Source organism: Trachurus trachurus (assembly GCF_905171665.1).
Source record: "Trachurus trachurus genome assembly, chromosome: 16".
NCBI lineage: Eukaryota > Metazoa > Chordata > Actinopteri > Carangiformes > Carangidae > Trachurus > Trachurus trachurus.
Window position 1 is genome coordinate 12,666,377 of NC_139902.1, and position 26,509 is coordinate 12,692,885.

A 26,509-nucleotide genomic window follows, 5' to 3' on the forward strand; every position below is an offset into this window, starting at 1 on the left:
GATCTCTCTGTGGCTCACTTGATTTTTGTTCCACCCGGCTCCCATGTACTGTAAATACGTGCCTCTCCGTGGGTCTGTTGTATGCTTCCTCACCCCTCGGCCTCTTTGTCTTTCATCTCTCATCTGTCTCGCCGCCTTTCATCTGGTTTCACAGCTCTGGTCGCTAAATGTTTCTTTGGCACTCGCAGACTCTCTCCCCTCCTCTCGCTTCCTCCGCTCTCCGCTGCCATCAGCCTCATGTTCAACCGGCGGTCCCCTCCCTCTGTCGCCCTAAGACGCCATTTCCAGTGATGTTCGATGTTTTGTGTGGGTAGCAACAAGGCATTTCTGTCTTAACCCCTGATACCATGTTGCCTAGACTATTATATTTAAGGACCAAATGTTTTATTTTTTATTTATCACAGCTTTAGCTTTTGAACAGGAAAAAAAGGCTAATAATGCTGTAAAAATGATGATCATGAGTGTGGCATTGAAGGTGATGATTGTGATTACGATGATGATATTCTTAACAACCGTGACGGTGATGCTGATGAAGATGGTGTATATCTGGATGTGTAATAAAGCGGATTTAGATATCATCTTATTGAGTGTGATGAAATATGAGTTAATCTGTGTACCTGCTTGTGTGTTTCTGTTACACGTGTGTTTTTATAATAACACCATGATGGTAACCATTAATGGGAGTCCTGGCAATGTTTTTTTCAGTATTTGCATTGCACATTAGAGACTATTTTTTAGATGTGTTTTGGTTTAATGTAACAGAGGCCTTCAGTATGTCAAGAACATTTAAGTAGAGGTTTAAAGCTTATGTCCATAAAATAAATAAACCATTATGTAAATTTATAGGATTGGTCCACAATACTACGGAAAAAACAAGCATATTTTTCTTGACCACAAAACACACTGTCATCAGTTTTCACAGAGACTGTTTACTGTAAAAAAAAAAAAAAAAAATACGGCCAGTGAAAGCCATTTACAGCACAGTGGATTATGGAGTAATGGGGACATTGTTTTTGGAAAGACATGTTGCTGCTGAATCATTTAGATGCCATTTTTCGAGCAGAAGCAGGGCCGTAGCCAGGACATTAGGAAAATGAGGTCATAAGTCCCTCCAACACAAACGCCACTGCACATGGATTTTTTTTGTTTCTTTCACTGAAAACCAAAAAGATTGGGTCTTGGATTTCTCATATTTTGTTATTTTTCTGCTAGCTATTCGATCTTAATCTGTGTTCTGTAAATACTGTTTTCCAACATCAAGGTGCTGGTTGCTTCAAAACCTCCCACACACTGCCAGAAAGAAAAGAGAGAGAACCGCAGACCGGCTTCTATTCAAATGACTCTAAATATATGGGAATCAGCTTATAAAATATCCACCATGTGAAACATTTTAATTGTAGGTTGTAAACTCCCCACAGGCAGTTAAAATTCACGGAGAAATATCTTTCTAGACCCAGAAAGTAAATGTAATTAGCCTTCATTGTATTTGAATGGAAGCAGAAATCTAAAAACCTGGAGAAATAAAACCAAACAACTACTGCTATACACATTTATATATACATTTTATTTTACCATCCTCTGATATTTCACCTGCCCAGGGACTACGGATGGAAAATACATGTATACTAGTAAGCTAAATCCAGTACAAAGCAGCTTTTCTCATCTCGAGACTAATGTTATTTTGTATATTGTCCCTGATACAAATAAACTTATTAAACTAAACTAAACTATTCGCATTTTTCGTGTGTTTAATATTGGATAGTTCTGGATACTCCACAATAATCTCTGAAATGTGTTGTGTGTTGAATTTGATAGGGTTATTAGAAGTATTTCAGGGTCAAATCTGAAAAGTAACTAATAAATGTCACCATCTGATGGTGGAGTGAAAAGAAATTATATTTACTAATCACCACAACCACTTGATTTGTTTGTGTAATTTGGATCTTCTCATTTCACCCAGGATGGATTAGCCGTACACACAGTGCCACTTGAGACTCGATTTGGACATGACCCCGGTGACTCAGATTCAGGCTCCTTACATGATCTCTGAGGATTTAGGGCTCGAGAGGTTTGGTGACTCAATTTTAACCCTGGTGTGTGGTAAAAACAAAACAAAAAAAAACTTCTTTCTGTGTGCATGAATTTGAAAAAGCCGAGATCTGTTTGCACTGCTTCTGTTCTGCTACTTCTTCTGCTGCTCCTGGATCCCCAACCCTAATCCTGTACCTCTCAGCAGAGGGCAGGTACACTCATATCCAAGGTTAAGCTTGTGAATATGGGGACACTTAAAATCTCTTCCGCTCTTCACGGTAACTAAATGAATATTCGCCTTTATGAGGCCAGATTACAATCACTGATCTACTTGCTTCCTTTTCCCTTCTTATAACTTTCTGTCTCTCTTTCTGTCGCGTTTATCTCCCCTCCGCGCTCACATCAATGTCCAAGAGGTTTTTAAAAGCTCTTCTGCCTGTGTAGGTGGTGATGAGGGAATTATTTTTCACCTCTACAAGTTAAGAGGAATTAACATACTGGATTTACACTTGTTATTATTTTCACACTATTTGAATAGCCCCTGCTGGGTCTCACAAAGCAGCATAAATGTGTCAGTAAGAGGATGATTGCCTTGTAGCTGTAAATACTGGAGGGCTTTCAGCTATGCTGTTTGGCACTTGTACTGGCATTTTAATTGAGAGGGAGTTGTGAGGAGGCAAACTGTGGAAGAGAAGCACATAGAGGCCGCATCTCCAACCAGGTCCTATAGCTCCACACACAGTGCATTAGTGGATTTCAGCTACAGGCCTCAGACTGAGCAGACGCCTGCTGGGTGCACAGTATCCACTAGAGGGCGATGACACTTTAATGATCAGCACAGCACATGAGGAAAGAAGGAGCATCTTGCACAATATCACCAGTACATTGCTTCAGCATGTATCTTACACATGAGGGGACGGGGGGTTTGGTTAAATGATAATGATGAGGAAATCTGACATGAAGAGGAGGGGTCACTGTGGTGCAAAGAGACCGTGGAAGAGGTTAATGATGGCAGACCAGCCAGGATTACCAGCCATGAATAGAGGTGATGGTGGGGGGGATAAACAGCACTGTAATTGCTGCCTGTCGATCTGTCTCTGAAATAGACTCAGAGGGAAGTCTTTACTCTGAGGCTGCTCTGGAAACAAACTATAGTCTGGCAACTGAGCTTGTGGGCCAAAAAAACTCACACTTGAGAGCATTTCATTCATCCTCACCCTGCAGTGTTACATTACACAGCAAGAGCAACAGTCTGCGTCTAAGTTTAATCACTGGATTGATATAATCCTCAATTAATTCATGCCAAACAGCCGATTCACAGCCTCCTGTCACAGGCTGCAGGTTCAACCAACACGGCCTTTTCACATTCAGTGGAGGAGTTATTACAGGCCTAGAGTCAGTATCCATAATTTAACAATGAATAGGAGTCATGTAATATATTTGTACCTATATTCAATTACTCTACTGATCTTACTTAGCTACTTAGCATACCCATTAGCCTAATTGTTATTTCATACTATTGTTTCATTACATTTAAGAAGGAAATCCTGCATGTTTCGATTAGGATTTTAAACACAAAACACATAATCACTTTAGAAAATATTCTATCAAGCTACCAAACAACAAAGCTTTACCTCAACCCAATGCAAAAAGGCTGCTTATAGCCTATGTTGTTGTATCAATAGTAAAATTAGGATACACTTTGCATCAATTTTGCTGTTTTACCATAGACATTTTTGCTGATGTTATTTGTACTTTGAATGATTCTGAATTCAGTTCTTCTTTTTTTTGGCTGCTCATTTGTATTCAATGAATTCAAATTTAACAAAAACAGAGAGAATAGTGAAAAAGTTCATAAATAAAAATAAGTTCATCCTCTCGGGACCCATCACAATGTGGAGTCCTCCAGACTGAGGTTCATCTATGGAACATATGCTGCACATGTAGGCCTAGTTAAAGGTCTTTGTAGCACAACCACAGAACAAGCACAGATTTAAGGGTTAGGGGGTGGTAATGGGTGGGCTGACTCACCGCAAAAAATATATATAGACTTCCTGCACTCTTACTTCAAACCCACCGAGACACAATCCCCGAGCTGCAGTTGACGAGGACGAGATTCAAACTTTCAAAGTGCGAGGTGATTCCCAGCCCCACAACCACTTCAAACAGGACGCTCATGCGTAAGTGTTCAAAGTTGAGTTTTTCTGCAGTGAAATGAGGCTTCTGTTCTCTTTAGTGTGTGCATGTGTCATAAAAATACACACACACATATATATACAGAGAGAGACAACCTCACTTTTCTCTGTCTGGAAAAAAGTGCTCATACATAAGCTAGCTACTGTTTTGTGCGCGTACGCAGGCCAAGTGTGTTTTTTCTTTCTCAACACTGATTCACAAAAAGTCATTATAAAAAGTCCCCGGTGTCGTGCTGCTGCCCTTTTCAGCCCTCACACTGGATGTGACACATCCTCTACGAGTTTCACTCATCAAAACGGGTTCCGTTTAACTTAAATCATCTCCAAACCTCAGTCGGGACTCTTGCTTGGAGCCGGTGCGTACTGTATGCCGCCGCCGGCTCCAGCCCTGTGCAGTCACCTCCAGATGGCTTTTGAGGGAATAGTGCTGAGTCATGAGGAAGGGGGGGAGGGGGCACTAAGTCTATTTCGATTGAAAATGCTTTCAGGTAAGCAATAGGCAGATATCCTTTCAATCCGCTTTCGCTGCGGCGGCCGCTGCCGCTGCCCACGGAGCTCTACCCACCTTTGCGCGGTGATGCCCAGAGGAAAGAGGAGGAGGAGGAGGAGGGGGAGGGGGAGGAGCGGGGTCCCTCCAAAACCTGCCCACTTCTCACCGCGATAGACACTGCTGCTGGCCTATAGCACCAGAGCCCCCCCACCCCTCCTCCTCCTCCTCCTTCTCTCTCTCTCTCTCTCTCTTCCACTTCTCCGTCCTCTCCCTCCCTCCCTCCCTCCCCTGTGCCCTGCCCACCCCGGCGGTCTCTTCTCCAGCCCTGCCAGAGCCAATCCGCGACTGGGTGTAAGTAGGGCAAGCCGCTTCCTGGTTCTCAGAAAGGAGGAGCTGGGAGTCGGAGTGGGCCAGCGGAGGCAAGCGAGCCGACAGGGGGTCAGAGCAGCCCGGAGAGCCGGCGGTCTGCACACATACACACATACACGCACACATACATACACACGCACACACACACAAACACACACACATACACTCACAGAGGACAAGAAGAAGAGGACCAAAAAACGACGACGCAACCCTCAGCACCTCTGGGTATAATCGAGCTGAAGAGAAGAAGAAAAAGAAGAAAAAGACAAGAGCTGGGAGCATAAAGAGGAAAAAGAAGAAGAACAAGTAGAAGAAGTAGTGGCAGGGTGGGACTGAATAATCCAGGAAGTGTGGAGGCCGGTCAGGTGGGAGGCGACGAGTCAGGACAGGTGCCACACTGGCTCTCAGGTAACTGCTTCACCTGTCTGCTGCCGTCGGAACGACTGACAACTAACACTCACTATGCAACATAAAGATATTAGCGCTGTGTTAGTTAGTGTAGGTGACACGTCGGTTTGCCTTGACAGCACCGGCTTGGAAGAATCTATACTCTCCCTCCTTCTCTCCCTCCTCCCCCCTCCTCTCTCCCTCCCTCCCTCTCAGTTCTGATCGGGGTCACGGGAGGACTACCCACGTCACGGGTATTCGGTAACTCCTGTCGGCATTTATTCTCCTTTATAACGTTGGCAGAGCGCGTGCAGGGCTTGGCTTTTCTTTTCTTTTTTAATTGCACAAAATGAAACTGATTTGGTCTTGTGTTGTGTTGTGTTATGTTGTGTTGTGTTGGAGCAGGTGTTTGGATATGTGCGTCCGCGCGCGGCGGCGGCCCAGGTGAGAGAGAGAGAGAGAGGTAGAGAGGAACAGCGGGGTCGGCGGGTACATTTCTGGAGAGTCGGCTGCTAATTATAGCCGAGAACACCGGCTGACATCCAAAACCTAACCTGCTCTCACGCACATTACCTGCCTCTCTGCTGCTGCTGCTGCTGCTGCTGCTCATTGGGCACGCACGCAGCGCGCTGGATCTATTGGATTTAGCCTCTTGCACCTAAATGATCTCCCTTCAGTGGTCTGTTAATCATCATTATCATCATCATCATCCTCCCCGTGGCGCACCCAGTGTTTTATTTTAATCCTGGCACTCTCCTGTGTTACAATAGGATGTGCTCAGGCTGTAATGTTAGGTCTGCCTATGCCAGTGGGCTTTTGTGTGTGTCATTACAGAGGTAGATGTGTGTGTATAGCTGACTCGCCCCTCTGACAGACCGGCCTAACAAGCTCAACTGGCTTGAGTTTGGTTTCCCTGCGTTGGGCACAGCCTGTTTGGTTAAATCTTTAGGCGTCCATGCAGGTAGTTAATGTCTTATGCCTTCTAGGCTCAGGTGTTTTCAAGGGTTTTTTGTTTTTTGTTTTGCTTTCTGGTTCAGTCTCAGAGGACTGGAGTGGGAGGCTGACACATCGGCTACAGCCTCCAGTTGTGGGAAAGCTTGTGACCGAAGTGAAGTGAAGTTTAGAGAAGAGAAAGTCTGAATCCTTTTTGTTTTTCTTTGTCTGGCTGTCTTTTTCCCAGAATGCCAGGGTTACATACAGTACATACCACCGTCATGTGAGTGGACACCTCGTCTTAACGCTGCTTTCCCACACATGGAAGAGCCATCAGGGTTTTGAAATAAATTCTTAATGCCAGCTCCCTCTGTTCGCCCCAACTTTGTCTGCAACATAATTAGACATCTGTGCCTCATCCCCCGTTCCTGCCGTCCTGACATGACCTCCATACTGCTCTGCTCTCCACAGGGCTGCCTCCGTCTTTTCTTATTGCTGATATCATCTGCATCTCCCTCAGACACTTCACCACTGATATGTTCATAGAGGGTGTTTCGTAGAGAGCTTTGGAAATCAGAAACACGCACACTCACGCAATAATCTCTGTACAGTACGTTACTCATCGTTTTCATCTCAGGAGGGGTGCGTGTGTGTGTCTGTGTCTGTGTATGTGTGTGGGCTTTCCCAACCCTACTGACTGTTGGAGAACTTCTGTTCATAAGAAGTCAAAGTAGGAAGCGGTTGGTTTCAATCAGCATCTTTTTTTTCTGCTCTTTTACAAGAACCCCCCCTCCCAACTCCACCCCAAATTACATTTGATGCATAGTGTGTGGGAGCATGTGTGAGTGTGTGTGTGCGTTTATCCACAATGCACTATATCAAACCGTAACCTGTTCTGCAAAAGAAAAGAAAACGCAAATCTGAGTCATCCCTTAGTATGTGCTTGATATCAGTTCATCACGTCTCTCTCACCCCTGCAGACCCCTGGTAGCCGTCCAGCGCGCAGCCCCCCCCTTTGGGATGATTAACACTCAAATTAAATCAGGTTGATTTTATTTAATTATTATTTTTAACGCTTCCTTGGCTTTTCCCTCAGGTGTATGACCTCTGCTGACCTCTGAGCAAAGAGCCAAAGAGGAGGAGGAGGAGGAGGAGGAGGGGGTGGGTGAGCGAGAGATAGAAAGCAGGCACCCATCTTCTCCTGGGTTTATGGACTGGAGGTAGGAATGTGCCAACGTATATTAACGTATTGAAACATGAATCTCAAGATCAGACCCTCACCTTCACTTACTCAGTAGTATTCATGCTGCAAACCCTTTAGTTAGTGCCCTCAGCCTGAACCTCAAACAAAGGAGGACGTCTAAAAAGTCAAATGTGTTTCTACTTTTACCAAAGAGAAAAAGGTAGTCATCATAGAGACCAGCTTCTCCCTCCTGGAAGACATTCACAGTGCTGCTTTTTTGTCTAAATGTGAATAAGTTACAAAGGCCTGAATGAAAAGAGAGAGGGAAGGTCAAGCTCTATATAATCTTTCTGTCCTGTGTGGATGTAAATTAGGGGCCAGCAGGGTAGGATTGTCGTTTTCAGAAACGGTGTGAAGGGAGGAGGCTTCCAAAGCCACTGGGCTGTTCAACAAGCACCGACGACGCTCACTGGAGATGTGACAAAATGCCTGCTGTCATAGAGACGAACGCGTTTCATGGCGTTGTAAACATAAGAAGTGATGGAAACACTGTATTTGTGTAAAGAATGAATCAGAAGAAGAATAGTTAATAACTACGTGAAGTGGGCGGAATTGTCAGTTTCAGAAAGTTACAGGCATTCTTGGTCATGGCTCTGACTTCGGAGCGGTGTGTGTGGTGAAAGTTGTTTCAGAAGCTTTTTAAGGAAATTTATTATCAATTCGCTAGAATTATGGTGAGGCGTTCAAGATGCCAGGTTGAAGACGCAAATTTCTCTCTGTGCCTATGAGGAGCCAAAGAGTAGAGTGAGGGCTGGAACAGACGCAGTGTTGAATGCACAGGAAATATTATGCAATTTTACTTGCTTGTCATCAGATGAGTGTGTCACCATACAGACACATTTATGTTGAAGTTATGATAATTAGCGCAGAGAGCTCGTGTATCAGGTGTTACCATGTGAGAAACTTGTTTCACCTTCATGTTGTCTGGCTTTAAAAATGTCACAGAGCGACCAGGTAAAGTCAACATGAATATATTATGCACTGAAGTGATGATGGAAGATGTCGTTCAGAAAGAAATGTTAATATTTACTAAACCACAGCGTTTCAGTACAATAAATGAATCAACACCATCTCAGATTTTTCAGCAAGGCAGCTGCATATTCACACTGTCAAGTTGAGGAACTCCTCAATGACTGAAGACAGAGTGAGACTATTTGAGTCCTCACTAGATAGAACATGACTAAAGTCCGTGATACGGATCATCCACAACAGCCAAACCTGCATCTGCTTTATGGAGCCTGTTGTATATTTTGCTCGACTGACAGTTTACTCCACAAACATGATGTCGTTGGAGTCAAACCTCATTAAGCAGTCATGGTTATAAAGGGTGGGAGGGGCTCTCGCTGTAGAGGAGGGGCTTCTTGAAAACATTTCTCGTCCTCGGAAAAACAATATGAGCCGAATAAAGTGGTCAAGCAGTTAAATATTTTATAGGCAACCTGGAAGTTAACTCCACTGTGGTTTGCTGGCTGCAGACGCATAACAGCTATCAGCTTTTAAAGACGGGCCAGGAATGATGCCAAAAATAAACTCTTGTGTTTAAAATGGGGATTATGATATTTAGATATTTTTATTGTATTTGACGATAAGCAGGACAGTATGAAGCTTGAAAGCCTTTTTCAGAATGGGAGATAACATTACACGGAAGAGGGCACATTGGTAACAACTTCAGGAAAACATTATGCTAGCTAGTAAAAAAAACAATTAAAATATAACCCTAAAATATGATTTTGTAAATCTGTCATGGGTATTGTTACAATTTGATTAAACTGAATTCCAAGTTCTCATCCCTGTTACCAAGGAAGTAATTCATCAGGGCACACAAGAGCCTTAAAAAGTCACAAATAGTGATAATTGGTTTATTTCACCTCACAGAGTAATGAATAAATAATATTACTGTGTTATTTGCCACCCTCAGTCCCTTTTCATGCTTTTTATGAAAGTTAAAATATAATGCTGCGCCAAAGAAACACTCAACTCAAAAAAATAAATGTGCTTCCCTGTGAAGGGCTCAAAATCTACCATTGCACAGCAACAGCAAACCGCATGATATTCATTTTTTCAAGTTATCATCAAATCTTGATCTTTGTCTTTGATGTGAATTTTCACTGAAATTGGATCTTGATATTGTCAGCTCGACTGAACACAACTTATATAAAAAATATATTTAAATTTCTGTTGCATAAAGTATGACGCACTGGTTTTAGTGTTTCAATACAATCGAGCATGCAGATATATGATAGTGATATGTTAATTAATAATAATACAGACTTCAGCATTGAAACACAAACTGTTTGCTGCTGATCGTCAAATGTCTCTCCGGCTAAATTGGAAATGTAAATACTATTTACTAGTTATTGATACTCATACCACTTGGAATCACATTGGTGTGTTTGTGTGTGGTGGGCAAGTCTGACAAATCATGTGACCATGGCTTTGTTGGAGTGTGACTGGTGACTACCATGTGTCTATGAACTTGTGGGTAGGGGGAAGTACACGCACACACACACACACACACACACATGCTTGCACTCACATACCCTCGCCCGACACATGCATACATATAGACATGCATGTACATGCATGCACACAGTTCCAGTAAATGCTTTAATTAGGGCATTGGAGCCCATACAAATTCCCCCTTTTTGAGACACGGGTCTTTCAGTTTCATTCAAACCGACTGTGTTAGAGGAAGGTGGGGAGAGAGAGAGAGAATGGGGGAGGGAGAGTGGGAGTTGAAAGAAGTAAAGGTTTCTTTTTTTGCCCTAATATTTGAAGATGTCGCACCTTGTCTTTCAGTTGTAGGCCTCCTCCAACCAAGATCTGCTATCGTGAAAAATACGCGGTTGATTCAAGTTTTGTTGAATTTTTGTTCACGCAAAACATCCGAAGAAATTACGCCGTTACAATCAGGAAATATTTCATTTCAGTGGTTTATATGTATTTGCATGCTTAAAACGAGTCCAGTGCTATGACTTCAATGCAAGTTTTATGACTGGAGTTAACTGAAATTGACTTCAGTTAAAAAGGCATAACTGTAGCCTTTGACCTCTGGCCAGTGGCGGGGTTTTCACCATATGTGGTGGATGTTTCTGCACATTAAGGCAGTAATGACACAGGGGTGAAGGCACCGTGTCCATAATCCAGTCTTCTGCTGCTGCTGCTGCTGCTGCTGCTGCTGCAGTTGAGTCTTGCCCCCACTTCATCTGTGTCAATAGAGGAAGTTATGTATGTGCCATTTCCTCTTTTCAGTCATGAGTTTCTGTAGCATTTGACAACCCTCCCTCGCTCTCGACCACCAGTGTCGCAGCCCACGCCACCCAGCATTAACCAATCAGCAGGTGGCCGTGACTCTTCTTCTTCTTGTAAAGAGGAGAAAAAAAAGGCATGAGAAAAAGCAACAGGCCAATGAAGTGATCATGATTCAGCTCTTCTAGTAACAGTGCAATTGTTTCTGCACACATTGAGCGGGCGGTTATCATAAATAGGTACAGTGACAAAACACTTCAGGGAAAGTGAGAATAAACACCCAAACATGAGGAGGCAATGGGAGTCGATGATGCTGAAACTGACCCCTTTCATGTGTGCTGTTCAAAGGGGAACTCCAACACCAACTGGAGGATTTTATTCCAAAACACTGCACGCTGACCCTTTTGTGAAAATGAAATCACTATTTTGTTCTGTGTGTATTTAAAAACACAACATAATCATCGTTGCAGGAAGGAAACACATTAGATCTCTGCACAACCCCCCCCCCACCACCACCCCGTGAAGACATGCTCATCTGTCCTCCACCGTTCAGACTGTGAGAGATAAAATAAAGCTGTTGATATCTGTGCTGTGCGTTGTCCACCAGCCTTTATCAGTTAGTTCAACCTCGTGTCTGGGTTCTCTTTTGCACTCGTGCAGTTTTCTGGTTGCTGACGTTTTTGACACTAAAGTGGTAGGTGATGCAGTTGTGCACCAGTCAGCTGGACCACAAGTCCCTCCCTGAAGTTATTCTCAAATTCTGATATAATTCATGGATTGTATTTACAGTAAAAGAAACACACAGTCCCCTCCCCTCCCTGTGTGACGGCCATACCGCTAAGATGATTTGTCAGGAAGGTGACACATCTTTCACTCATGTCCTCTAATTGTATTTTTCCTCTCTGTCTGATCCCACAGAGCAAAATATTTTTCTTTGTGTGTGTTTTATTCATCTTCACAGAGATTATTTTGCTTGTTTTCATCGTGGTAGCTTAGTTGCCTTCCATTTATCTCTCCATCGGTAGGCTACCTAGTGGTCGACCATCTTTACAGAGCACAGGAAGAGGAAATTGATCAGGATCAGTTAGTTTTGCGACATTTCTGTCTCTCTCACTCTGTGTGTGTGCGTATGTGTGCGCGCGCGTGTGTGTGTGAGTGTTTGTCCACTGCTTTTGCAATATCTTCCTCTAAATTGTGAGGTCATTTGTGTGGGAGAACAGCAGTTGTTGAGACCTTCCCAGCGATGTGGCAACTTCATGTAATCAACACACACTTATGCACAGTAACAACGTACAGTATGTGTCTAAACAGTTGTTTAGTCAAGAAGTAAAAAAAAAGAAAAAAGAAAAGGTTCTATTGATCTTTGGGACCTCCATCATATTTTACTTAAGTGGGATTAAACCGATAAACTCTAAACGTCTTAACCGTAAATACACATAATCTCTGTCACCTCATCCTCAGACCATCTCGCCCAACACACAGCTTCTGTTCCCCATCTCCAAAACCATCCCACTTAACCCAGCGCCCACTCAGGGGCAAACAAGAGTAAGAAATATAGTATCCAATGTGTTTGATTTGTGTTTGGCATGGACCTACAGTAATCCAACAAAAACATAAAATAATCTTTTAGCTCGACTTTATGTGAAGACCCTCATTCAGGATTTGTTGTTGAGTTGTAGATTCATTTTGAAAATCATTTTGGAGCCACAGTTTTGTGATCTTGTGTAATGTTGCCTTATGTTATTGAAGATTATGTCCAGTTTGGGTGAACAAGACAATGAGGTGGACTGAAATGTTTATAATATTAATAATAATATAGTACCAGTACCAATACCTTTGGCAAATATATTAATGATATTTAAAATGTTATTTATTACAGTATGAAACCAGATCATTGTCAACATGTGGACACCTAAATACACACACACAAATATCACTGTACAAAATGAATATGAAAATTGATAGTTAGTATAACTTTTGAAACTGTTTACATAATACATAGACTATTAATTTAGCTTTTAATGTCACCTTACATTAAGACCAAAGTAAAAAGGAAGAGTGCAGCTAAATAGGGTTTTCGGTGACTAGTAATTTCTCCTCTTGCACTGCTTGAGCTTCATTTATTAACGTATATTTGAAAATAAATAGTTTTTTTTATAAAACTACCATTGGTTTCTTAAGCACAGATTTTTGAGGGGTCTTAGAAGTTGCTTGTGAACATCTCTGCTGTAGCTACTATTAATAGTCTCCATTATAAATGTACGGTAAAGAACTTTAAATATGAAGGATTAATATTGTTTATTCTCTTTGTAAGTAAAAAGCAGTAAAGTCAGGACGACTGTGCCTCAGGTTAGTGTGCTCTGTGCTCTACTACACAATTACACCCACACACTTCATTTGGTTGCACCACGGGCCGACATGTTAAAACACCCCCACTGACTTAGAGCAAGGATGTGGATAAATTACTGTTCGCTTAACTACGCTAATACTTTATCGCTCATTTACTGTTTTCACACACGGTGTCACCAGTCGTAATTCTCAGAGGAAACATTCCTCAACATTATCAACTCAAACCAACTCATCAGACATATAGACTTCATTTAAACCACATGTGCAAATATAAAGTTTCTCTTAATTGTCGCAGGGTGCAGTATGTGATTCGCCCCCACACATCTTGTTGCTTACACACACACAGTATGTGTGTAATGCACAGTAGAGTGTTGGGGGTTGAAACTGCTGACCAGATAAGGAGGGAGAGTATAGTGTGAAACCACTCCGTCAGCATGCCTTCTCTCTCACATCTGTGCGTGTTCTCCATCTTAGGTTGAAACTCCCTTTTGGTGATGCTAATGATAGTGGTGGCTGCTACCACATCTCTCCCTCAGACATCTGCGCACACACACACACACCTGCAAGGACTCTTGCTACTTCCTGTGGCTGCGCGCCTGTGTTCACCTCTTGCTTGATCGCACTGTTTATCTCCCAGTCGTCATGTCACAGCTCCTCTCCCTTCTCTTTCTCTGTCTCCCCCCTTCCTCTCCCCTTGTAACTTAACTCTCTCGACTCTTGTTTCATGTCTCCTTGCTAACACAGATTGTTCGAGGCTGGGACTAGATTTTCCTGTCTTAACCTCCCCTCTGTTCTGCTTTATCTTCCAGAGTATCTCTACACCCACTCCCCATTCACTCACTCACGCACTGTCATGTGTTTCTCTTCCCCCATGCTCACCTTTTTCTTGTGTGATTTCTAAGAACATGTGTGTTTTTAGAAAACATATCCCCCTCATCTTCCTTCTGTTGTCTCTTCTTAAATCTCAGACTGTTTTCCTCTTTCCAACCTCAGATTGATTTCTTTTCCTGCTCTCTCCTCTACTACTTTACTGTGGCGAACGCAGCCGACACTTCACACATTACACTCATCTCAGAAAAGCAAAGCACTGAAAATATATTTTTGACATTTTTATGGGGGAAATTGTTCTTGTATTATTTTGAATCATTGGTTTCAGAGTGTTTGTTTTATGTTTCTTCAGAATGAAAAATCTGTTGGGGAGAAATGGCAGCGTATTAACTACAAAAATCTTCAATATATTGTACATTGTACTGAGTTTAACATCCATTCTTTGGGTATTTTTGAAAGAAAAAAAAACAACAAAACGCAAAGTTTGAAAACTTGTTTTGTCAAATTTGCAAGTCATATAGCAATCACAATTTCACACCAACAATGAATTTTCACAATTAAAAAGTACCGGTAGTCATAAAGTTTGTGTCAAACCAGTGTTAAAAAAAAGCTGCAACACACAAGGATTTATAGCAGCGGCAACAATATCCAGCAAAACAAAGAAGCATTGTAATGCTCAAAAGGTAACAAAAACAAAAAAAAATGTATCAATAAATTATTGTAATGTGTTAATGTCATTAGATTACATTAACACTTTAAGACTTATTCTTCTAAGAAAAGAAAAAAACTAACAACAAACAAATTTTAATTCAATTTTGATTGAATTAAGTTTTAATATCTGGGTTAAATAAACTGTAAATGTCTTAATTGATGGTTGTTCCACCAGTCCAAAGTTAGTAATGTCCATTTTAATCCAAATCTACATTTTCCTTTTTATCAGAGGCTGAATGAAACGTATTACATAAGTCACAGTAACGTGTGAATTTCAAGTTTCTGATGCTGTCAGCGATGCCTGATCCCTACGTGCAGATATTAGCTGTGAGAAGATCATCTCTCCCTTTACAGTATTTCAGGGAGGGAGATGGTGAATATTATGGGACGGGTCATATATGTGCACCCAAATGTCTTGTACCATGCGTTGATAAGCTGATAATCCTCTGGTAGATTCACGCTGGTGTCCAGGTCTGGCATGCAAACTGGCTGCTGTTGTAGCTCACAAGTGGAGTGTTGTGGTGTGGGAGGGCGAGGGGATAAGGGCCTCCGCTCTGCCAGCCAAATGAATAATGTAATGTGTTCTTGGAACTAAGACCACAATATACGCATGCGTCCACACACACACACACACACACACACACACACACACACACACACACACACACACACACACACACACACACACACACACACCATAATGCCCCAGTTAACAGTAAGGACAGAGGAGAGCTTGGTGTGCAGGGGCTTTCTTGTATAAAAGACAGAACAAACTTTTGCTGAGTAACACCGGCTGAATAGACTTCTCTCTCTTGTTTTTTTTTATTTTTTATTCCTCCTCAGTCCAGTCACGTCAGGTTGCAATCATTCTAATTATCATGATGGTGTCTTGTCTTTGACAAATTCAAATTGCCAATTCAAATTCTCCCTGGGTGCGTCTGTTTTTATATCTCCTGGTGGGATGCAAATGTCCAAGTCTGGAGGGAACTGTTGGGACGCAGGGTGGGTGGAGCTTACTTTTTTACCACCCAGCAGAGATGAGATATATTATTAGAAGACCTGCATGTGGCAGTTGAGAGCGTAGCCGGTATTCATGTGTGCTTTTGAATATAATGGTTGCTTACATGTGAAAGTTTTGCTCTCAGAGAGTCTCTCAGAGAGTCCTGTGCAAGCAGAGCTCTGCTGGGCTGAAAGCTGCAGCTTTGGTTTGGCAGACGTGCGTGTGCTCTCATCTCCTCTCAGCCCCCCGTTTCCTCCTCCCCTGCTCTTCCTCAGAGAAGGTGTCCCAGCACCACACTCCACTCACTACCCCAAATAAGTGAGGTGAAAAAGAGAAGGTGAAATCTTTGTCTCTGTTAACCCCCTAAAATCTGCCTGTTGCGAGAGTGGTGAGAGGAGGACGAGTGTGTGGAGGAGAAACGGTATGAACTTGAATCTTACTTTCCATATGTTTGGCCGCTTTGTTGTTTCTTTGTTTTTTTGGTGCAGTTGTGGTTGTTTACCATCATCTTTTGTTATGCTGCGGTTACGAATAACAGCTCAAGTACAGGATTTTATCTGAATGAAAACATTTGCAGATGTGTGTGTGTGTGGTGTGTGGTGTGTGTGTGACTGTAGGAGTGCTTTCTTTACTGTATAAAATTGACAGCTTTTCCTTATCTGAGAACATGTTGTTATTAAAAAAAAAAAAGAGGAGATTTTAAAAATGATTCCAGCTGCCACCAGTTTAGGAGTTTATCCCTGTAGAGTCACATAAAAGACTTGTTTAGCTATTATTTTTTACTCTTTCATCTTTCACTTTTAATTCCTTACTTTCTCTAATTTTAAGAAAGCTCCATATTTTTCCCCTTGGTCATTTAAGTAGGGAGCGTACCGGGAAGACCGTCACATGCAACGGACCATACATGCTCACATTAATCAGCACGCGCGCACACACACACACACACACACACACACACACACACACACACACACACACACACGTACAGGCACTTTGGAAAACATCTGACATCAGAATTCATAAAAGCATTTCTCCTTCTCCCTCTCAGCCACAGTTTTCTGTGAATAGTATAAAGTCATATTTTCCCCCTTAGTGCTGGAGCCTGATATAATTGAGCTGGACTGGGAAAACTTACAGCCTTTAACGGAAAATAAGAGCCATAAAAATAATACTAACAGTTCTAGTTCCAGTCATCACCAGTTCTTAGTGTGTGCAGTGGGATTTTGTGATACAGACATTGGATGGACGCTTTAGCCTTCTTTTATAATGAAGAATAAATCTTTGTGTGTCGGCTTGGCCAATCTTGCAGCTGTCACTTTCCTGGCCTGTGCACAAACTAGTCTCCTCGAGTTGTACTCAGTCATGGTACTAGTACTGGACAGTAATGGTGGATTTAAGTTTCCATTTCCTCTTCTGTAAGAACGAGTCCTCTGTGTATTCAACCTCGAAACAGGTTTCATTTAGGTTTTACTTTATTTTATGGACTGCTCGTAAATAGATATGTTTTAAGTTAGCTTAGCTTTAGGTTTACGAGAAACGGCTCTGAAAGTTAGATTTTTTAGAAAAAGGTTAGAAATCTCAGCGTCGTTGGCAGCACCATTAGCATTTTACGGCTAACAAATAAATCCGCATTGAGAAAGGAAGCGTGTGCACATAACGAAAGCAAGGGATGAGGAAACCGTAGAGTTGCAGAGGAGGTGTATTCGTCCACCGGCGACACAAAGAGTGGGAGGTGAGAACAAAAAACAAAGAAAGAGATAAGAGACAATTGTTGGAAGGATAACATCTTAACACCTGTCACATTAAATGCATAAAAAGTGAAAATATAGCAGATGAGAGTTAAACAACTTTAGTAAGCCGTTTTTGTGGTTATCTGTTTGGCAAGAATAAGACTTGCATTAAATAACACGCCTAAAAGCAAACAGTGATAACATGTATTTGACTTAAAGGTAGTTACTATGATTACACTAACAATGAGGGTAATTACATTTTTTTTATAGCTAATATCATTTTGTGTTCAAGGCAAAAGTGTGTGTGGCCTTTGCGTGTGGCCTGTTTTAACATTAGAGTGTGTTGCAAGATTCAGCAACATATGCAGACACGTCCTTGGTTAGCAAAAAACAAAACAAAAAAAAAACAGAAACAAGGTGACAAGGAGAGAGAAGGGGGATAAGAACAGTGAGCAGTTTCTGTGAGTGTGTGTGTGTGTGTGTGTGTGCATGTCATGATGTGTCAGTATTAAGTGACTCACACACAGACAGAAAATTGATGGGAATCATTGCAACCTCTTGCAATCTTACTATTTTCCGAACACGTCTTCGTTCTAAGGAATATGCCTAAAATAACAAGCTTGAACCACCAACCACCCATGATGCTTTTTTTTTTCTCTCTCTCTCTCTTTCTCTCTCTCCCCTGCACCGGAAATTTAATGTGCGTTGTTTGTGCTCCTCCTAAAACCCCTTTGTGTCTCGCTTTTCTGCACTGCTTTACTCAACATTTCAGTTTTTTGGCGGGTTCCGTGACTTTTCATTGGTTGAAGGTCTCTCAGGAGCTGGACAAAATGTGATATAGTGTGTATGTATGCACTCAATAATTAGTAACAACAATCCTGTTTTCCTGTGGAAACATTGATAAATTTAAATATGACACTGGTTTGTTATCACATCTACGTACAATGAGTCAAACTGTACACATGCAAGGTCAAGTGGATCTTTTTAAACTTTGCCCTACAAATTTGTGTGTCTGTAATGGGGTTTTTCCATCCATGACGCTTTTTCCACATTCAATGTTATTGTATATGTTTATAGCATCCTTGTATATCTGTGTGTGATGATGAGTTGCTGTAATTATTACATTACAAAATTTTATCTCCCTGAAATGTTTGGTCTCAGAAAGTGGGGGGAAAATATCACAGACTCCAGGAGCTTGACGTGAGGTGTTAATATGTCATGATATTCACTTTACAATAATATAAAACATAGAATAGCAGCAAATTGCTACATTTAAGAAGCAGAAATCACAAACTCTTTGCTATTTTTGCTTGAAAAATTACTTGAATCGTTACACCATTATGCAAAGAGTTTCTAGTATATTTTTTGTACATTGACTCATGCATTATTCAACTTGCTGTCACAGCTCTAGTGCAGATAATGTAAATGAAGATATGATGTGCGTGTAAGACAAAGAAAACATGTGCCCCTCAACTTCCTCACTGTTCAGTATCAGCGGTTGCCCCAACACATGCCCTCCTTGTTGCCTCAAGCAGAGGCGATAACTCTGATGAAAATGCTAGGGCTTGAAAAATGACAGTAAACATGAGCTGTAGAGGCCGTTATTTCATCACAAGCAGCCAGCAACTTTTAACATGTCTTGGTTTTCTGCCGCTCACCTTCTCTGTAAAGTGGTTTACCTCTCATATTGCACTTACCTGACTGTTTGTTCTTGGGCGCAATATGACTCACAATGCCAATATGATTTTGGTTCTTACATCGTTGTTCAACTTTGACATTCTTTGAGTTGACAGAAAAAGTACTAGTATGTCTGAGGTGTTTTGTTTGCATGTGCTGGTTTCCTTCCTGCACAGCCAGTTCAACTGATGTGCATGGTCTAAACATTAAAGGTAACTTACTCTACGTCACCCACAGTCCCACCATGACCCTAGAGTCACTACCACTCATGTACCTGTCGGCCACCCTCTGAACAGGGAGAGGTCGACGAGCACATCGTGTTTATCGGAAAGTGTTCGGAAAATGGGCCGTTGGGTTTTGGAAAGGGGGGGCGCGTAGGCGACCTCGGGAGGGGAGGGGGGGAGGGGTATCTCTGAATCTGTCTTGTGTCACTGTGCACTTTCTTCTGATACAACAGGAAGAAGCGTGAGTGTCAGAATGTGCGAAAGCGGCAGACATCCCCAAGGATGAACGCTTAGCCCCGACTTCTGACGGCGAGATCAGACCTTTAAGTTACACATCTGAGGGTAGGAGGAGGAAATAGGAAAAAAAACAGTGGTTTTCAAAGACAGAGAGAAGGAAAGCGAAGGAGAAGACTCAAAGGCAAAAAGATGGATGCCACGAGAAACACGCCGCCTCGCCTTCAGTTGACTGTGCCTATGCCCATAAAGACGGGGAAGGTAGGGTAAATGTTTGATCTAACCTCTGGCTGCTTTGGCGGGTCCGTGGACGAGAAAGGGAAGGTTTGATATCGATCGACTGATGGCAAGGGTCTAAAAGTTTAAGCAGCATAAAAGTGTGGGCAGGTTCTTAAAGTGCGTATCTAAGTGGTTTTACTTCTACTTCGTTTTTCGTTGGTGAATGGGTGGAGCACATTTGTATGTTACACTGGCATTAAGATCATCACATAACAGGTTAAGTCTAACAATGGTGGGTGGGGGGAGCCACAGATTGGCACGCAATGTGTGCATGTGTATTGTATGTGTGTGTGCGCTCCTGTGCCTGTGCGTGTGTGTTTAATAGGGTGTGTTTTGGAGCAGGTTCGTCAGGTGCATGTGCTGTCGTTGCGCAGAGCCCTCTGGGCACTGTGTGAACACTATTATTGGATGGCCAGGGGGCTGCCAGTTGCTATGGGAGGGAGATAAAGGGCAGGGAGGGGGAATCTGGAGGGTTAGTTGTTTGTGGAAAATCTGGTCTGCTCAGGTGTGTGTGAGAGATATTGTTGAGCAGGGATATTGTGGACAGGGTGAGGTGCGAGCTTAGGGAGCCAAAGTAGGGTGTTGTTGGGTCTTAATACCCGCAGGCCTCGTCACACCTCGCAGAGACAAATGAAGAAAGTTACTCTCCTTATTTGACTTGCATAAGGACCTTCAGCCCACCGCTCATATTTCTGTGTCCATTAACTTGGACAGAGAATGAGGTAACCAGACTATTTACTGTACATCCAGGTTTTTTTTTTTTAATAAAACGTTTGTACGTTTATTCCAGTTCTCATAAAGCCTGCAATTCTTCTAATGCTGTTTTTTCCTTCCTCATTCTTTCACTGGTACTCCCCCCTCCTTTCACCCACTCTAGCCTGTCACTTCCTCCATCTCCCTCGCTCGCTTGTCTTTCTTCTCTTCCTCTTCCATTCGTCCCTCTCTTTCTTCTCCAGTTATTTTAATCAAACAGCTAATGCTATAAAGGTTTAACACAGGAATTAACCTACTGCCCTTCGGTTACAACGCCTACAGTACGTTGTATAATCCTGTATCCTTTCCGCGTCATTGCTATCGATCATTTCGTTTTCCCCTGCTCCGATTATCATTTCATCTTCTTCTTCTTGCGTCTGTATTTCGCCTTTCTCGCTTGCCGTTCTGTCCTCTCCTTCACAATCTTACTCTGATGCCCCAACCCCCCATCTCACCGGCCAAAATCGCCGCCTCCTGATTTAGTAATCTGGAGAGAAAGTACAAGGGGGATGAAGAAGGGAGGATAAGGGGGGAGAGTTGTTGCTAAGCCTGGTTTAAATTGTCTCTCACGTGAAACAGAACTCTGTGTCAGTCACGCTACTGAAGATTTACTTTTAGTGCCGCACCCTAATCCATTCCTCGAAACTGCAAAGATAAGACAGTGACATTAATGATATCTTTTAGAAAACAAAGGTACATTTTGACTCGATTCAGGCGCCGATCTGTAACAGACCTCAGACTGCTTACCTGATCCTCTCTCTCTCTCTCGTCCATGCAGGTGGCGATGTCTCCAGGAGAGGACGGTCTGATTGGGATCCCCTTCCCGGAGCACAGCAATGAGCTCTTGTCCCACCTCAATGACCAGAGGAGGACGGGGCTCCTGTGTGACCTCACCCTGACCTCCCGTGGGGCACGCTACCCTACCCACCGCTCGGTCATGGCAGCCGTCAGCCTATACTTCCGCCGGCTGTTCGGGCCAGAGGAGGCGGGTGGCGAGGGCGGAGGGGGTTTCAACGTTTGCCAGCTGGACTTCGTAGCACCTGATGCCCTGGATGCCCTGCTGGAGTTCGCTTACACTGCCACCCTGACAATCCCGAGCTCGGCGATGAGAGACGTGCTGCACGGGGCTCAGTTCCTGGGTATCCAGTGTGTGGCTGACGCCTGCAGAGACATCCTGGGGGAGACGGCAGAGCCAGAGGTGGAGACGGTTGAGCAGCAGAGAGCACAACATATAGCCATCAAGACAATGCTGGGGGGAGAGAGGGGCGTAGAAAAAGGGTCCCGGAGGAAAACAGACAGAAAGAGGGTGAAAAAAATTGGGTTACTTCACACCAACTCCTCGCTTTTGAACCCGTCACCTGCTTCTCCTGTCTCGCATCCTTCACCTGCATCCGACAGCCTTCGCTCCCTGCCATCCACCCAGCCGCCCAGCCCTGAGCAGGAGGAGCTCAGCCTGAAGTCTGGGCAGAACGGAGATCCCAGGTCGATGAGAGAACCGGGGAGAGATACCACACTAAACGGAGGGCTCCTCCACTGGATGCACGAGCGCCCACTCATAGCCCAGCCGCCTCCTCTCGTCCCACCCTCGAATGACAAGCTGTCCGAGGACGACGACATGGAGGGGTTTGTCGACGATGGTATGCTGATGGGAAGCACCTCCATTTCTACCTCTGTAGCTGAGCGAGGAGGGGCGACACCAGCGGTGGGAGGGGGGAGGAAGAGGAAGTCTCAGACGCCCCAGCAGTGCCCCGTGTGTCAGAAGATTATCCATGGAGCGGGGAAGCTGCCGCGACACATGAGGACACACACTGGAGAAAAACCTTTCCAGTGCTCGGCCTGCGGAGTCCGCTTCACTCGGTACAGAAAAACACTTTAAAATAGCAAAAGAAAATATTTTAATCATGTTTTGCTCCTATCGTTCCTCTCCTCTTCATCTTCCCTTCTGTCTTTTTTCAGGAACGATAAGTTGAAAATCCACATGAGGAAACACACAGGTGAACGCCCCTACCCGTGCCCCCACTGCCCCGCCAGGTTTCTCCACTCGTACGACCTCAAAAACCACCTGTCGCTCCACAGCGGGGCTCGACCCTTCGAGTGCCCGCTCTGCCACAAGGCCTTTGCCCGGGAGGACCACCTCCAGCGCCACCGCAAGGGACACAGCTGCCTGGAGCTGCGCACTCGCCGGCCTAGGCGTGGTCCCGAGCTGGCGGAGGACGGGAGAGGGGATGTGGGCCGGAGGGAGCAGTCCAACCCTCTGGAGGCTTTGTCCTCGCAGGCCCACACGTCGGCGTTCCTCTCCCACCCGATGCTGGATGGTGGGGCCGGGTCCGTCGCCGGCCCTCCGCTGATGTTTCCGGGCGACGTCGAGAGGGGGCGCTCTCTCGCCCTCCAGGCTCTGGCCCAGCTCGGGCATCACAGGCTGGCCGGCTACCCCGAGCTCTTCCTGCGAGGGCTGGAGCTGCGAGGGGGCAGAGAGACGGAGGGAGAAGATCCAGGAGGAACTCACTCTCCGGCCGCCCTTCGTGACCGATGGGCCGACGAAGTGGAGGAGGAAATCGGAGATGACGACGTGGAGGAAGAGGAATAGTTAAAAGAGAGAGTGTGTGTGTATGTGTGTGTCTGTGTGGTAAAGCATCCACATTAAAAAAAATCTCACTCAGGTGGCTGGACTAATGACCTCCTGCTCCCATGTAGAGAGCGCTTAAAAAAAAAAGATGATATTAAAAGAAAAAAAAAAAAAAGGAAAACGGGTTTTCAGAGATATTTTAAATGTTTGTCTTCTGGCTCTTGGCATTTAATTTAATTTGTCTTTTACTTTTTATTTCTCGTTTGCTGTTAAAATTTTATGTATTTTAGGTTTGAGCTGTTTCTCTATGATTTGATTTTTCTTGCCGGATATGTGTGTGTTGAGTGTGTGGTTACCGGGATGCTTTTCACTATGCAAACTAAAAAAATCCAGAGCTGCAACATGGAGGGATATTTGAAGATGTTTATTTTTAGTTACAACATAATGTATTGATTCAGGTGCAATTCAGAAGTCATATCATATAAATCACAAGAATGGGTTTGTGGGCTCACTGTCCTCTGGTGGTTATCAGTGGAAATGCAGTCTCATTAATCAAACTTGTTCTGTGCATCGTAAGCAATAATGTTCTTTGTATCTCTTTCTTTTTTAGTGATAGAATCTTTGCTTTGATTTATTTTGGTGCTTAAACCAAAGATTTCAGTTGAACTTTTTTTTTTGTTTTCCTAAATCTTAAGTTAACAGGCGTGGAGAGAAGTGAGTTGTGGCCAATGTTGGGTTTGAAGAGAAAATCCTTCCCAACTGTTTTGATCGCCATGAGAAAGAATCTGCTTCCATATGTGAGTGTTCCAGGGCTATAGAGCTGTGTGTTAAATGCCTGACCAAAAGAGACAAAAGTTTGGATCAATGAGTTGATTAATGCTGAAGACAGTTCTTCTTTTCCCAAAGGCTATGGATTTCAGTCTACCAATGCACTCGTTTCATTTCGGTTTCTTGTTTGAGGGAGATAAAAAAAAAGAAAAAAAGAAAAAGAAATGGGGTAAAGAGGTGGTATGAATGAGATGGCGTGCCCCTTTTTCTGTATTTATTTATTTATTGTTATTTATTATGGCTCTTCTGCTGAAACTCCTTTGTGTGACCAGATCTAGGGTTGGACACAGATCAGGGTCCATTTCTCATCTAAGTCTTAGAAGAAGCTGCATTGCGCTAGAGATTTTGGCTGAACACCTCCATATACCTAAACGCCTTTTTACGGGCTGCTTGTCTTCTTTTGGCGATTCTTCCTCAAATGCGTTCTTTGCACATTTAACCCCGTCAGGTACTACAATATGACACAGGCACATTCCATCCTCCGGGGTAGAGAGAAGGGAACAGAGCAAAGAAGAAGTCAGGGGGTTTAAAACCCCCGTTGTAACTGGAACACAGGATGACTTTGCTGTTTGACATTTTCATCACGCTTTTCTGTTGTTAAATCAACATGTATAGTACTGTATCACGTTATTGCATGGCAGTTCTTATAGATCGGCCACCGCTGCGTCTAAAGGGGCCATTATCCTTTTGAGTTCATCTGTCTTCGACCAAAAACCTTTTTAGTTTTTTGTTTGGTTTCTCTGGACCAGTTCATTAAGGCCTGTTGCAAGGTATAATGCAATCATTAATGGCTTTAAATGACAAGCAATTGTCTTTTTATTTCCAATTCTCTTGAAACCCATGTAGTCAGAACCTGCTGTAGCAGTCGTGCTGGTCTGGCCTTGTGTGCACTATCCGCTCCTTGTTTTGTAGTAAATCATTTTTTTTATTTCCAATTTATTTGCACTATGAGATTTGAGAGCTTCAAGCCTTTTTGTCTGACCTTCTATCTAGTCCATTAACTCAGTCGGTACCATTTAAAATTGTGATTGAAATAGACAGTAGGCCTATTTCCTTAAAACCTACATGCATTGAATTTATCTTCCTCCTGCATATTAGTACAGTTATTGTCAAATGTAATATATATTGGGAGTTGCCTTTTGGTTTTTTGTGCTGCAACTATTCTCAGGAAATCTTGAGCAATGCACTAAGTGATTATACAAAATATAAAATGGGAAGAAATTGTTTGGTGCTGCAGGGTCATTGACACTCTTCGTGCAAGTGTAAGGCCAGTAGCTTCAGAATCAGAGATTTTGTAGATTTTTTATTATATTATTTCCTGGTAAAACACATGCTTTAACCTGTAGTGAAGTAAAAATAGACAACTAATAATAATGAAAGTAAACTACTGGCCTTACTGGAACGAGTTCTACTGGAATGACAGTGTGAAAGCTGGTGGTGTTCATGAAGGGTGTTGGTGCTCCCAGTCAGAGCTTTGTGAATGAATGAGGGTTAACTGATGCCAGCTGTGAAGTGTGTGTTTCTATGTGAGCAGTTTGTTTTCTTGGCTTCGGTGAAGGGACATGGGGTCTGGGATGAGTAGAGACCCCGCTATCAGGGATACATTTTTGTCTTTCAGTTTTTAGTGGAACCTTCTCAGAGATATGAATTCATTTCCCATCATTTGTTTCAGTTAATGTAAAGAAAAGAAATAAAGATATCTAAGCTTGCCGTTTTTGCTCTGTGTCATTGTTTTATTCCTAATTACACAATTTAAATTCTCAAGTAATTACAGCCTGTTCAATGCTTGATTTTTGAGGCAGATATTGTAAGTGTGGCAAAAAAAACTGATCAACATTATTGCATTACACAAACATTTTTGATGAAGATACTTTTAATTTAAATGAACTAAAAAATCAAACTAAGCTGTGATTTTTTTTCTTCTTTTTTTTTAACCAGGTGAGCTTTGAAATAATTTATACCAGTGTCAATTACAAGTCTCTTGGAGTCTTGTAAAAAAAAAAATACCACTTTGTTTTTGGACCACTAACTTTCTGATGTATTTCATGACACTTAATCTTAAACCCATTAGCTATATTCTCAGTTTAATTATTAATCATGAGGCTCCTCGTGAAAGTGATGGGGGAAAAATGGGTGGAAGAAACAGCACAAGAGCAAAGGTCATAACAATACATTTTTGCTGGCTGAATTGTATCTTGCAGCTTCAGTTTCAGGTGTTGTTCGTGTCTCTGTAACAGTATCATGACTTACTGGGACACTAGAGCATCATTACATGTAACACGCGCGCTTTAGCACTCCTAGATAGTCCTGCCTTGTCAGTCAAAGATCATTAAGTCCACCGACCCCTTAATGTGTGTGTGCACGTGCGCGTGTGCATAGCTACTGTACCTGCAGACGCCGCACGCGGGCAGCTGGGATAGGATGTGACGTTCT

At 43.1% G+C, this 26,509-nt stretch overlaps 2 protein-coding genes across 3 annotated transcripts in view; both read left to right on the plus strand.

The window, feature by feature from the left end:
• Positions 1–12,786, plus strand: part of LOC310999534 (complexin-4-like) — a 59,970-nt gene extending 47,184 nt beyond the window's left edge. The window contains exon 4 of the mRNA XM_083989997.1: positions 12,777–12,786. The gene's annotated coding sequence lies outside the window, so the exon portion shown is untranslated. The remainder of the gene's footprint in view (positions 1–12,776) is intronic.
• On the plus strand, positions 5,181–25,597 carry zbtb7b (zinc finger and BTB domain containing 7B). Of its 2 annotated transcripts, none has more exons than XM_083989982.1 (3): positions 5,181–5,493; positions 21,461–22,539; positions 22,639–25,597. In XM_083989982.1, the coding sequence occupies exons 2-3, from the start codon at positions 21,467–21,469 to the stop codon at positions 23,267–23,269; spliced, it is 1,704 nt and encodes a 567-aa protein (XP_083846108.1). In that variant the 5' UTR covers positions 5,181–5,493; positions 21,461–21,466; the 3' UTR covers positions 23,270–25,597. The 2 variants fall into 2 exon arrangements, with proteins under 2 accessions (XP_083846108.1, XP_083846107.1); XM_083989981.1 differs by lacking the exon at positions 5,181–5,493 and adding an exon at positions 19,710–19,911.
• The last annotated feature ends 912 nt before the right edge of the window (positions 25,598–26,509 follow it).